Source organism: Thalassophryne amazonica, chromosome 3 (genome assembly GCF_902500255.1).
Source record: "Thalassophryne amazonica chromosome 3, fThaAma1.1, whole genome shotgun sequence".
In the NCBI taxonomy this organism is placed as follows: domain Eukaryota; kingdom Metazoa; phylum Chordata; class Actinopteri; order Batrachoidiformes; family Batrachoididae; genus Thalassophryne; species Thalassophryne amazonica.
This window is the reverse complement of record NC_047105.1, coordinates 108,381,618-108,394,243: the sequence shown is the minus strand read 5'-3', so window position 1 is coordinate 108,394,243 and position 12,626 is coordinate 108,381,618. Positions and strand designations below refer to the sequence as shown.

General features: G+C 43.6%; 1 protein-coding gene across 2 annotated transcripts in view; it reads right to left on the bottom strand.

The window, feature by feature from the left end:
- Positions 1–12,626, bottom strand: part of ndrg3a (ndrg family member 3a) — a 144,810-nt gene that overhangs the window by 93,557 nt on the left and 38,627 nt on the right. For both annotated transcript variants that reach the window (XM_034167259.1, XM_034167260.1), the window contains exon 2: positions 2,822–2,905. In XM_034167259.1, the coding sequence (XP_034023150.1) occupies positions 2,822–2,905 (84 nt within the window). The remainder of the gene's footprint in view (positions 1–2,821; positions 2,906–12,626) is intronic.

Here is a 12,626-nt window from a genome sequence, read left to right as displayed (position 1 = left end):
TGGAGTGGCCTGGCCAGTCTCCAGACCTGAACTCCATAGAAAATCTTTGGAGGGAGCTGAAAGATTTGGAGAAGATCTGTATGGAGGAGTGGACCAAAATCCCTGTTGCAGTGTGTGAAAACGTGGTCAAGAACTACAGGAAACGTCTGACCTCTGTAATGGCAGACAAATGTTTCTGTACCAATTGTTAAGCTCTGTTTCTTTAGGGGGTCAAATACTTGTTTTATGCAATAAAATGCAAATTAATTATTTAAAAATCATACAATGTGATTTACTTGATTTTTTTTTTTTTTTTAGATTCTGTCTTTCACAGTTGAAGTGTACCTACGACAAAAATTACAGACATCTCCATTCTTTGTAGGTGGGAAAACCTGCAAAACTGATGGGGGTCAAATACTTATTTTCCCCACTGTAGGTGCCTGGTCTTGAGAACCAGTGATGGTATATATGCATAGATACACAGACAGACAGACTTTCACAGCTATAATCTCATTACTTTGATTTGTTTTCTCAGCTCATGGTTTGTTTTTGTTATGAGCTAGCGCCACTATTTGGAGTAAGAGGGCATTGCCATTTCTCTTTTTTTCAAGGCAATTGTTCCATCCTAGCAAAAGAGATTTACTTTAATTAGCATGGCAGCTGATGCAGACAAATGAAACACTCCAAGGTCCTGGAGTGGCCTGGCCAGTCTCCAGACCTGAACTCAATAGAAAATCTTTGGAGGGAGATGAAACTCCAAACCTGAAAGATTTTGAGAAGCTCTGTATGGAGGAGTGGACCAAAATCCCTGTTGCAGTGTGTGAAAACTTTGTCAAGAACTATAGGAAACGTCTGACCTCTGTAATGGCAGACAAATGTGTCTGTACCAATTGTTAAGCTCTGTTTTTCTAGGGGGTCAAATACTTATGTTATGCAATAAAATGCAAATTAATTATTTAAAAATCATGCAATGTGATTTCTGGATTTTTTTCTGATTCTGTCTCTCACAGTTGAAGTGTACCTACGATTAAAAATTACAGACCTCTCCATTCTTTGTAGGTGGGAAAACCTGCAAAACTGACAGGGGTCAAATACTTATTTTCCCCAATGTAGGTTAGAAATACGTTTTGGGGAGGCTAGATGACATTTCGACGTATTTTGTCTTATGAAGTAAGTAACAAGTAATGTGTGACAACAATCGCATAATGTACCTACAATTTATGACCTGGCTATGCGGGACAAATGAGCCACACGCTGGCATGTGTCAAAAATATTGTGCATGCACAAAACTTTTCGATGATCTGGTCATACTACAACGTATATCAGCGTGCTTCAACATGCTTTTAACTTAAACAAAACTTACACATAACTTAGACGTACACCGGCGCATTTGCCGCATTTTTAATACGTCGGCATACACAGGCTAAATCTTAAAGGACATGTCCCATGTGTTTTAATATACCAGTTAGCAATACAACATCAAAGTACTCATGATTGTAAGTCTCCATGCGCACATGCGCTCACAATTAGTGGTTTCTGATGTTTTTTAATTCCTTTCCCTAAGCGAGGAAACAGGTGCATTTCTGGAGAGCAAATAGCAAAACAGAAACATCTCAGACAGAGACAGATAGAGCAAAACAAATGAGGTTATGTCTGATAACAAAGCTTCGGACCTTTTCTTTGAAAGCTGTGGCTCGGAATTACAGAGACGGCACACTTCACCTCAAAAATCTTAACCTTTTCTGAGTCTGTCTGATCTTGGAACTTAAATTGTCATGAAGCTGCTGTTTGTGCCACAGCTGCTGGTTTTTGCTGTGGACACGCCTGGACACGCAGATGCATGTCTCATATTGGAAAAACTCAGAAGATGCCATTTTCAGGACGTTATTTAATGGACGATCTAATGTGCCATGATCCTGACAGAAGTTGAGTTGAAGGCAGAGCTGCGATCGGACATTATGCGCGCTCAATCAGAACCAGAGAGCGAGTGGACCTGGAAATTATTCTCTGGGCGAGTGGAACTTGAAAATGATCTCTTGCTGGGGATCCGTGAGGACGAGTGGACCATTCCATGGCTGGCGATTGCAACTGCGATCGCACGCGCGTGATGCATGCGTGGAGGCTTGTTTTTGTTGTGGACACTCGAGTACTCATGAGTACTTTGTTTTTGGATGTCTCCATAGCTTGCCGTATACTTTGAAATCTGGTCACGGCAGTGCACAAAGTAATCCCGGTGGATCATCGGATGGTCACTAACAGCCTAAATCTAAACTGCTATGGTTTCAGTGCGACATGTCCTTTAAAGGTGTGGCAGGGCCATAAACAAAGAATCAGCTTCTGAGATGGAGCAGTAAAGATGACAATGAGGTCACAAGAAGGGCTTTAATCTGTTGTTTTCTCCACACACCCTTTATGTCTTTGCTCATTTACTGAGATTTCTCAAGCAGCCCGTGTATGTGTGTGTCCTTTGATTACACTTCAATTGTGCTTCACTGTCTTCTCAATATCTCTGGGTCTGTTACACTGCTTTCTCGCTGCCTTTCTCCTGTTCTCCTCTTTTAACATTGTATCTATAATTATGTCTTTCCTTCCAACTTGAGTATGTAGCTCTTGACTTTTCTGCTCTGTCTTCAGTGAAGCAGGCATGAATAATTCACTTTGATGGATGGGACTGCAGTGTGAATGCCCTGTATATTAATATGTGTCTGGTTGAGAGTGCCACGCGGCCATTCACTCTCAGAGTGTCCACTGTGTCCAGGTCAGGTGTCCCCTCCTACACGTCTTCACAGTGCGTCTGCTGCTGTAGCAGCTTGTCACTTAACATTCTGCCTATACAACTCACCTTATTGGTCAGCAGTGGTTTGATCTCAGTCAGCTGGACATCTTGCAGCTCATCCATTTTCTGGTCTTGTCTGAAAAAGTCACACTGTTCACGAAGAAGAAAAGAAGAAAGGCATTACACTCACTAATTGGAGCAGTACTAATTACAGTGTATTGATGCTCTGAACAAGTTAATGAATGTAGGATTATGTTTGCCATTTGTTTTATTCTGACAACATGATCTCTGTTACTGAAGTGAACAGACTGTACCGTGTTTTCCAACCTATAAGTTGCTGTTTTTTTTTTTAACTAATTTGGGAGGTCGTGGGAGTTATATTTCAAAGCATCGCATGTGGAAAAAAAACACTGAATCATCATCTAAGGCCAAAAGATGATGATGCAGTACGACACTCTCTGCATGAGTGACAAACTGTTCCTGCGTACTCAACAAGGGACTGTGTCACACTCACAATAGGCTCCAGCAGCCCGTGACCCTAAACTGGAGTAAAGGGGTACTGAAAATTAATGAATGAATCACACTCATTAACCCTTAAGAGTCCCCTACATCTGAGTCAACTTTTCATCCTATTTTTATTATTTACGTCTGTCAAGGATGTAATAAAATCATCAGCATTTATTTATTCATCTGTCCGTTAGCAGGATTACGTCAAAACTACTGCATAGATTTTGATGAAATTTTCACCACAGATAGATATTAGACCATGGAAGACTCCATGAAATTTGAAGGTGATCCAGATTCTGGATCAAGTTTCCCTTTATATAGGGATTGAAGGATTACTACTAGAAGGATTACGCCAAAACCACTGCACAGATTTTGACGAAGTTTTCACCACAGATACACATTTGGCCATGGAAGACTCCATTAAACTGTAGAGGTGATCCAGATCAGGATCCAGATTCTGGATCAAGATTTCACTTTATGTAGGCTTTGAAGGATTACATAAAAACTACTTCACGGACTCTCACCAAATTTGCACCACAGATAGATAGTAGAGCATGGAAGACGCCACTGAATTCTGGAGGTGATCCGGATTGGCAGACATCAGAAATCTCTGACTGCTCTTAGTAATTGATCAAATGTTTGCATTCATCTCAAATTCAGAAAACTGAGATTCTTCTGAAAACTCTGATATGCAACATCTAGACAAAAGCACCTAAAGTAATGCATGTCCCTCTGTCTCTGTGTGGGTCTCTGCAGCACATACTTGTATATGCATAAAGAGATCAAGAATGGGTGAGACCATATGACCTAGCAGGACAAACACCAACAAGCTCAGCTAACAGGCCAGCCACAGTTCTACTGTTTACCAAATCATGTATTGGGGGCTGAGTGGTTGTTTTCATAATGGTTTTGGTTTGGTGTGTGCATTATGAATTAGGACCCGCTTATTTGCTCAGTAATTGTGTATTAAGTCGGCCTAACATCCTCAAGTTACCGACAGCTGCTACAAATGTGAACACCTTTGACACAGGAGATCACTGGGCACAGTCTCCCTGCAATCAGCAACATATACGAGTACTGTACATCACCAGATGCAGAAGCAGGGCTGCCAGCATCATGAAGGACCTCTCCCAGCCTTCACATGGACTGTTTGCTCCACCCTCAGCAGGCGAGTGTAGTGTTAGAGCTAGGACCACCAGACTGAAGAACAGTTTCTTCCCTGAAGCGAACACTCTCATGCGCGCCACCAGCTTAGCTTATGACAAACTAAAAGTGGACGCTCTCATTATGGCCGAACAACTTTTCAGTTTCTGGATATTCTGTATTAGTACGCACCCGCGGCCAATGTGCTTGATGAATTCCTGCACAAAAAGTAGTTTCCAGATAATTGTGATATATTCCTGTGAGATAATGAGTATATCTCATCTAAATCAATTCTAAAATTTACCAATAATAAAATTATAAAGAGAACTGAACTTTTAAGAGTGGCCGTAATGAATATTTAAGAAACTTAAAGATTATGAGCAAATTCACCTGTTATAGCTCAAGTACATTGTAAACATTGACACAATGGAGTTTGATGCGGAAGAGTTCAGAAAGATACAATTGGAATGTTTTGATTACCATTTACAGTTGGCGATGAAAGACTCGGGTGTTAACTTCATGTTAAAGTCAGAACAAGAAGCTGCACTGAAAGAGATCTATCTGGAAAGAGACACATTCTGTGTGTTGTCTGAACACAATGCTGAGCAGTTTTGCGAAAGACGTCCGGCGAGCACAACCTGTGGGCAAGCTAGACCCCAATGCTAAAATAACAGAGATGTCGGTCCAATGAGAATGGCACTCTGAGCAGGGTGGCGATTCGGCTCATAAACTCTGCCTCACGACACCTACAGTATTCAGAGTGCAAAATCTGAAGAAGACAGTCCCTGAAGATGTGTGCACTGTGCAGTTTACACTTTAAAAATGATTGCATCTAAACTGCGCAATTTAATGTTTCTGCTGTTATCAGGTTTATATGCACTGCTTAAAGGCCTATATATCAGTGTGTGTGTGTGTGTGTGTGTGTTTTCTTTTTTAAGCAGGGATGAGTGGAAGTGTTGGCATGATATTTTTTTTCATGCTGTCCTAAATAGAACCTCAGTACTTGATTTCATTGCCCCCCATGCACCACATGTTTTGGAATGACAATTAAAACCATTAAATCTTACAGACAAGATCGGAGGTTAGCTTATTAGCTCCGTGAGACAAGACCTTTCTAATTTTAGAGATATTGCGCAAATGCAAAAAAGCAATCCTACATATTTGTTTAATATGCGCATTGAATGACATATCCTGATCAAAAATGACTCCAAGATTTCTCACAGTATTACTAGAGGTCAGGGTAATGCCATCCAGAGTAAGGATCTGGTTAGACACCATGTTTCTAAGATTTGTGGGGCCAAGTACAATAACTTCAGTTTTATCTGAGTTTAAAAGCAGGAAATTAGAGGTCATCCATGCCTTTATGTCTGTAAGACAGTCCTGCAGTTTAGCTAATTGGTGTGTGTCCTCTGGCTTCATGGATAGATAAAGCTGGGTATCATCTGCGTAACAATGAAAATTTAAGCAATGCTGTCTAATAATACAGCCTAAGGGAAGCATGTATAAAGTGAATAAAATTGGTCCTAGCACAGAACCATGTGGGACTCCATAATTAACTTTAGTCTGTGAAGAAGAGTCCCCATTTACATTAACAAATTGTAATCTATTAGATAAATATGATTCAAACAACCGCAGCGCAGTGCCTTTAATACCTATGGCATGCTCTAATCTCTGTAATAAAATTTTATGGTCAACAGCATCAAAAGCAGCACTGAGGTCTAACAGAACAAGCACAGAGATGAGTCCACTGTCTGAGGCCATAAGAAGATCATTTGTAACCTTCACTAATGCTGTTTCTGTACTATGATGAATTCTAAACCCTGACTGAAACTCTTCAAATAGACGATTCCTCTGCAGATGATCAGTTAGCTGTTTTACAACTACCCTTTCAAGAATTTTTGAGAGAAAAGGAAGGTTGGAGATTGGCCTATAATTAGCTAAGATAGCTGGGTCAAGCGATGGCTTTTTAAGTAATGGTTTAATTACTGCCACCTTAAAAGCCTGTGGTACATAGCCAACTAATAAAGACAGATTGATCATATTTAAGATCGAAGCATTAATTAATGGTAGGGCTTCCTTGAGCAGCCTGGTAGGAATGGGGTCTAATAAACATCTTGATGGTTTGGAGGAAGTAACTAATGAAAATAACTCAGACAGAACAATCGGAGAGAAAGAGTCTAACCAAATACCGGCATCACTGAAAGCAGCCAAAGAGAACGATATGTCTTTGGAATGGTTATGAGTAATTTTTTCTCTAATAGTTCAAATTTTATTAGCAAAGAAAGTCATGAAGTCATTACTAGTTAAAGTTAAAGGAATACTCGGCTCAATAGAGCTCTGACTCTTAGCCTGGCTACAGTGCTGAAAAGAAACCTGGGGTTGTTCTTATTTTCTTCAATTAGTGATGAGTAGTAAGATGTCCTAGCTTTACGGAGGGCTTTTTTATAGAGCAACAAACTCTTTTTCCAGGCTAAGTGAAGATCTTCTAAATTAGTGAGACGCCATTTCCTCTCCAACTTACGGGTTATCTCCTTTAAGCTGCGAGTTTGTGAGTTATACCACGGAGTCAGGCACTTCTGATTTAAGGCTCTCTTTTTCAGAGGAGCTACAGCATCCAAAGTTGTCCTCAATGAGGATATAAAACTACTGACGAGATAATCTATCTCACTCACAGAGTTTAGGTAGCTACTCTGCCCTGTGTTGGTATATGGCATTGGAGAACATAAAGAAGGAATTATATCCTTAAACCTAGTTATAGCACTTTCTGAAAGACTTCTACTGTAATGAAACTTATTCCCCACTGCTGGGTAGTCCATCAGAGTAAATGTAAATGTTATTAAGAAATGATCAGACAGAAGGGGGTTTTCAGGGAATACTGTTAAGTCTTCAATTTCCATACCATAAGTCAGAACAAGATCTAAGGTATGATTAAAGTGGTGGGTGGACTCATTTACATTTTGAGCAAAGCCAATCGAGTCTAACAATAGATTAAATGCAGTGTTGAGGCTGTCATTCTCAGCATCTGTGTGGATGTTAAAATCACCCACTATAATTATCTTATCTGAGCTAAGCACTAAGTCAGACAAAAGGTCCGAAAATTCACAGAGAAACTCACAGTAACGACCAGGTGGACGATAGATAACAACAAATAAAACTGGTTTTTGGGACTTCCAATTTGAATGGACAAGACTAAGAGTCAAGATTTCAAATGAATTAAAGCTCCGTCTGAGTTTTTGATTAATTAATAAGCTGGAGTGGAAGATTGCTGCTAATCCTCCACCTCGGCCCGTGCTACGAGCGTTCTGGCAGTTAGTGTGACTCCGGGGGGGGTTGACTCATTTAAACTAACATATTCATCCTGCTGTAACCAGGTTTCTGTAAGGCAGAATAAATCAATATGTTGATCAATTATTATATAATTTACTAACAGGGACTTAGAAGAGACAGATCTAATGTTTAATAGACCACATTTAACTGTTTTAGTCTGTGGTGCAGTTGAAGGTGCTATATTATTTTTTCTTTTTGAATTTTTATGCTTAAATAGATTTTTGCTGGTTATTGGTGGTCTGGGAGCAGGCACCGTCTCTACGGGGATGGGGTATTGGGGAGATGGCAGGGGGACAGAAGCTGCAGAGAGGTGTGTAAGACTACAACTCTGCTTCCTGGTCCCAACCCTGGATAGTCACGGTTTGGAGGATTTAAGAAAATTGGCCAGATTTCTAGAAATGAGAGCTGCTCCATCCAAAGTGGGATGGACGCTGTCTCTCCTAACAAGACCAGGTTTTCCCCAGAAGCTTTGCCAATTATCTATGAAGCCCACCTCATTTTTTGGACACCACTCAGAAAGCCAGCAATTCAGGGAGAACATGCGGCTAAACATGTCACTCCCAGTCCGATTGGGGAGGGGCCCAGAGAAAACTACAGAGTCCGACATTGTTTTTGCAAAGTTACACACCGATTCAATATTAATTTTAGTGACCTCCAATTGGCGTAACCGGGTGTCATTACTGCCGACGTGAATTACAATCTTACCAAATTTACGCTTAGCCTTAGCCAGCAGTTTCAAATTTCCTTCAATGTCGCCTGCTCTGGCCCCCGGAAGACAACTGACTATGGTTGCTGGTGTCGCTAACTTCACATTTCTCAAAACAGAGTTGCCAATAACCAGAGTTTGTTCCTCGGCGGGTGTGTCGCCGAGTGGGGAAAAACGGTTAGAGATGTGAACGGGTTGGCGGTGTACACGGGGCTTCTGTTTAGGACTACGCTTCCTCCTCACAGTCACCCAGCCGGCCTGCTTTCCCGGCTGCTCGGGATTTGCTGGAGGGGAACTAACGGCGGCTAAGCTACCTTGGTCCGCACCGACTACAGGGGCCTGGCTAGCTGTAGGATTTTCCAAGGTGCGGAGCCGAGTCTCCAATTCGCCCAGCCTGGCCTCCAAAGCTACGAATAAGCTACACTTATTACAAGTACCATTACTACTAAAGGAGGCCGAGGAATAACTAAACATTTCACACCCAGAGCAGAGAAGTGTGGGAGAGACAAGGAAAAGCCACCATGCTAAACCGGCTAAAAGCTAGTAGCTGCGCTAAGCTAGCGGATTCCTAAAAACACACAAAGTGAATAATGTGTAAATAATTTAGAGGTGATTCAGCAGAGGGAGTGCTTTAGTTAAGGCACGTGAAGATTACACTGTGAAACAAATCGTTATCTAGTTAACTAGATCAATCTAACTGCGCAGATTAAACAGCTAACAGATACAGCAAAACAACGCTGTGATCCGCAACAGGAAGTGATACAATACTGCAGTGAGAGCCAACCACCAGTAGAGGCACAGAGTGTCAAGATGTCTGATGGTGGATCGAAAGTTCGCGGAGTCAACTTTTCAGCAAAAAAAAGTAAGTTTCTATCTCATATCATTAAAAAGTTATTTACAATTTAGTAAAGCTTGGTCCCAGCCGTCGTATACGACGACGTCGGCCCCAGAGGGTTAATGGCGAATGGCAGTAATTCCCAGAACCCTTCCAGATGAACAGTGAATCTGAATGTTTCAACCTCTTAGCAATAAATGAAAGTTTTTCATGCTAGAAAAAAGGTCTACACAATGTGGGCTTAATAAAAGGTGTGACCAACGCAATGAAGCATATTTGACACATTACTACATAAACTGAGTTAATCAAATTGAGTTGAATTGAAACGGGAGAAATGTGGGGTGAATGTAATCGCAAAGTTATTACAAACAACAATATTAAAACTTACTTGTATGCTTTTGTCAGCCGATCAGTGCAGTGTGACGGCAAACTGCAGGGGCGGTGATGAACACATTTAAGCAGGGGTGTAAGCAGCTCTCAGTTGAATGGAGTCAGAGCTCCATCTACTGGACAAATGGTGCAAAGACATTTTACATTGCCGACACAAACATTATTTCAGTAACTGTTCTGTTTATGAGAAATTATCGGTGTTCCATTGGCAAAATTTTGGCCGATAGCGAGTACTCTGAAAAGGGCTTATATCGGCCGATAATATCGGCCGTCCGATATATCGGTCGGGCTCTACTAAGGACATTGAAGCTACAAACAGCTGCTTCAAATGTTAACACTGACAGCATCCAAATATGCATCACACAACAACTTCACCATACCAGCACAAACATGTCTTAGATGATCTGTTCGGACAATTAAACCTAAACAAGCCATATTATTACAGATATTTTTAATAAAATTATAAATCAAAACAAAACAACAAAAAAAGACAGGCCTTCATGGTAGCTGCACCTTGAGCTGGACTCTGGCCCACTGTCAACACACTAGGAATAAAAAAAGAGGGGGAAGACGAAAACACAAGCTGTCACTGAAACCAGCCACACCCCTAAGGCTGTTGTGTGGGCCGCCAGAAGAGGAGGTACTGCTGGCCCACCACCAGAGGGCGCCCTGCCTGAAGTGCGGGCTTCAGGCACGAGAGGGCGCTGCCACCACGGACACAGCCGGGGGTGACAGCTGTCACTCATTATCTCTTGACAGCTGTCACCCATCTACACTTCATCATCCCACTCCATAAAGACCGGACGTCATCTCCACCTCATTGCCGAGATATCGTCTACCTTAGGAGGTAACCTTCTCAGCCTGCATATCCAGATAAGTGGTTACTCAGACACTGCACGAGTGTGTGTTAGAGGTGGAGGTGGAATTCCCACCGTTGTTGTTACTGGGTGTTCACACACCCACATCTGATTGTCTCTGCTCCTCGCCAGCAGTACCAGATCCGACACGCAGAGACAGTGGCCACCTGGGGTGTTCGGGATTTGGCGGCTCCAGTATTCTCCGGGTTCGGCGGCGGAGGAAATCGTGTGGTTCCGGTTCTTCTCAGGACAGACGTCTTCTATCCTCGAGCCTGCCCACACATCACCTTTGCTAATTGACTATTGTACATATTCTGTAATCTGCTGTGTTTGGTTGTGTTTTTCACAACAGTAAAGTGTTCATATTTGACTCTTTCATTGTCCGTTCATTTACACCCCCTGTTGTGGGTCCGTGTCACGACACTTTCACAACAGGAATTCACGGCTCCTTCATACGTACACTGGGTTTGTGAGGGAGTTCAAAACCGTGTTCGACCACCCTAACAGGGGAGAGACCGCTTCAACTGTGCTGCTGTCAATGAGACAGGGACGCCGGCGCGCAGCCGCTTATGCAGTCGACTTCCGCATTGCGGCTGCGAGGTGCGGCTGGAATAACGCTGCGCTCCGCGCCGGCTTCATAAACAGACTGTCGTCGGTCCTAAAGGAGCACCTGGTGGCCAAGGACGAACCGCGGGATTTGGATGGACTTATTGATCTCGTTATACGGTTAGACAATCGGTTAGAGGAATGCCGTCGGGAGCGAGACGAAGGACGTGGCTGGGCACTCGCCGTCCCTCTCCCTTCCGGGTCTGAAAAGGTTCCGCCCTCCCCACGCTCCACAGCCGCAGCGCTCCGTGGGGCAACAGCACCCCCTGCTGGTGTTGCTAGGGAAACGCGCAGGGCCAATATAAGATCAAATGACAGAATGAGGAGGCTGGTCCACGGGGAGTGCTTTTTCTGCAGCTCAAAGGAGCATATACAGAGAAACTGCCCCAAACGGCCAAAACGACAACACTCGCCTTTAGAGACTGGGCTAAAGGGGGGTCATAACATGCACGTGGGACACACACGTATTGCCACACGACTCCCAGTTACAATCCTGAGTGGGGATTTAACCCTTCAAGCCCCAGCACTGGTGGACACGGGGTCAGAAGGGAATCTGCTGGATAGCAGATGGGCTAGGGAAGCAGGGCTCCCTCTGGTGGCGCTTCCTTCACCATTGCAGGTGCGGGCACTACATGGCACCCTTCTCCCTTTAATCACGCACAAGACACAACCAGTAACTCTGGTAGTGTCTGGGAATCATCGGGAGGAGATCGAGTTTTTTGTGACTCCTTCTACCTCCCGCGTGATTTTGGGCTTCCCTTGGATGTTGAAACACAATCCCCGGATTGATTGGCCGTCTGGGGTGGTGGTTCAGTGGAGCGAAACCTGCCATCGGGTGTGTTTAGGATCCTCGGTTCCTCCCGGTTTACAGGCTAAGGAGGAGGTCAAAGTCCCTCCCAATCTGACAGCGGTGCCGGTTGAGTACCACAATCTTGCTGACATCTTCAGCAAGGATCTGGCACTCACCCTTCCTCCGCACCGTCCGTACGATTGTGCCATTGATTTGATACCAGGCGTGGAGTTCCCGTCCAGCAGGCTGTACAAACTCTCACGAGCTGAACGCGAATCAATGGAGACCTACATCCGGGACTCATTAGCTGCCGGGTTGATCCGAAATTCCACCTCCCCCATGGGTGCAGGTTTCTTTTTTGTGGGCAAGAAAGATGGCGGACTCCGTCCATGCATCGATTACAGGGGGCTGAATGAGATTACGGTTCGCAATCGATACCCGTTGCCCTTGTTGGATTCCGTGTTCACCCCCCTGCATGGAGCCAAAATCTTTACAAAATTGGATCTTCGGAATGCGTATCACCTGGTTCGGGTCCGGAAGGGAGACGAATGGAAGACGGCATTTAACACCCCGTTAGGTCACTTTGAGTACCTGGTGATGCCGTTCTGCCTCACTAACGCCCCCGCAACGTTCCAAGCTTTGGTAAACGATGTCTTGCGGGACTTCCTGCACCGATTCGTCTTCGTATATCTGGACGATATTCTCATCTT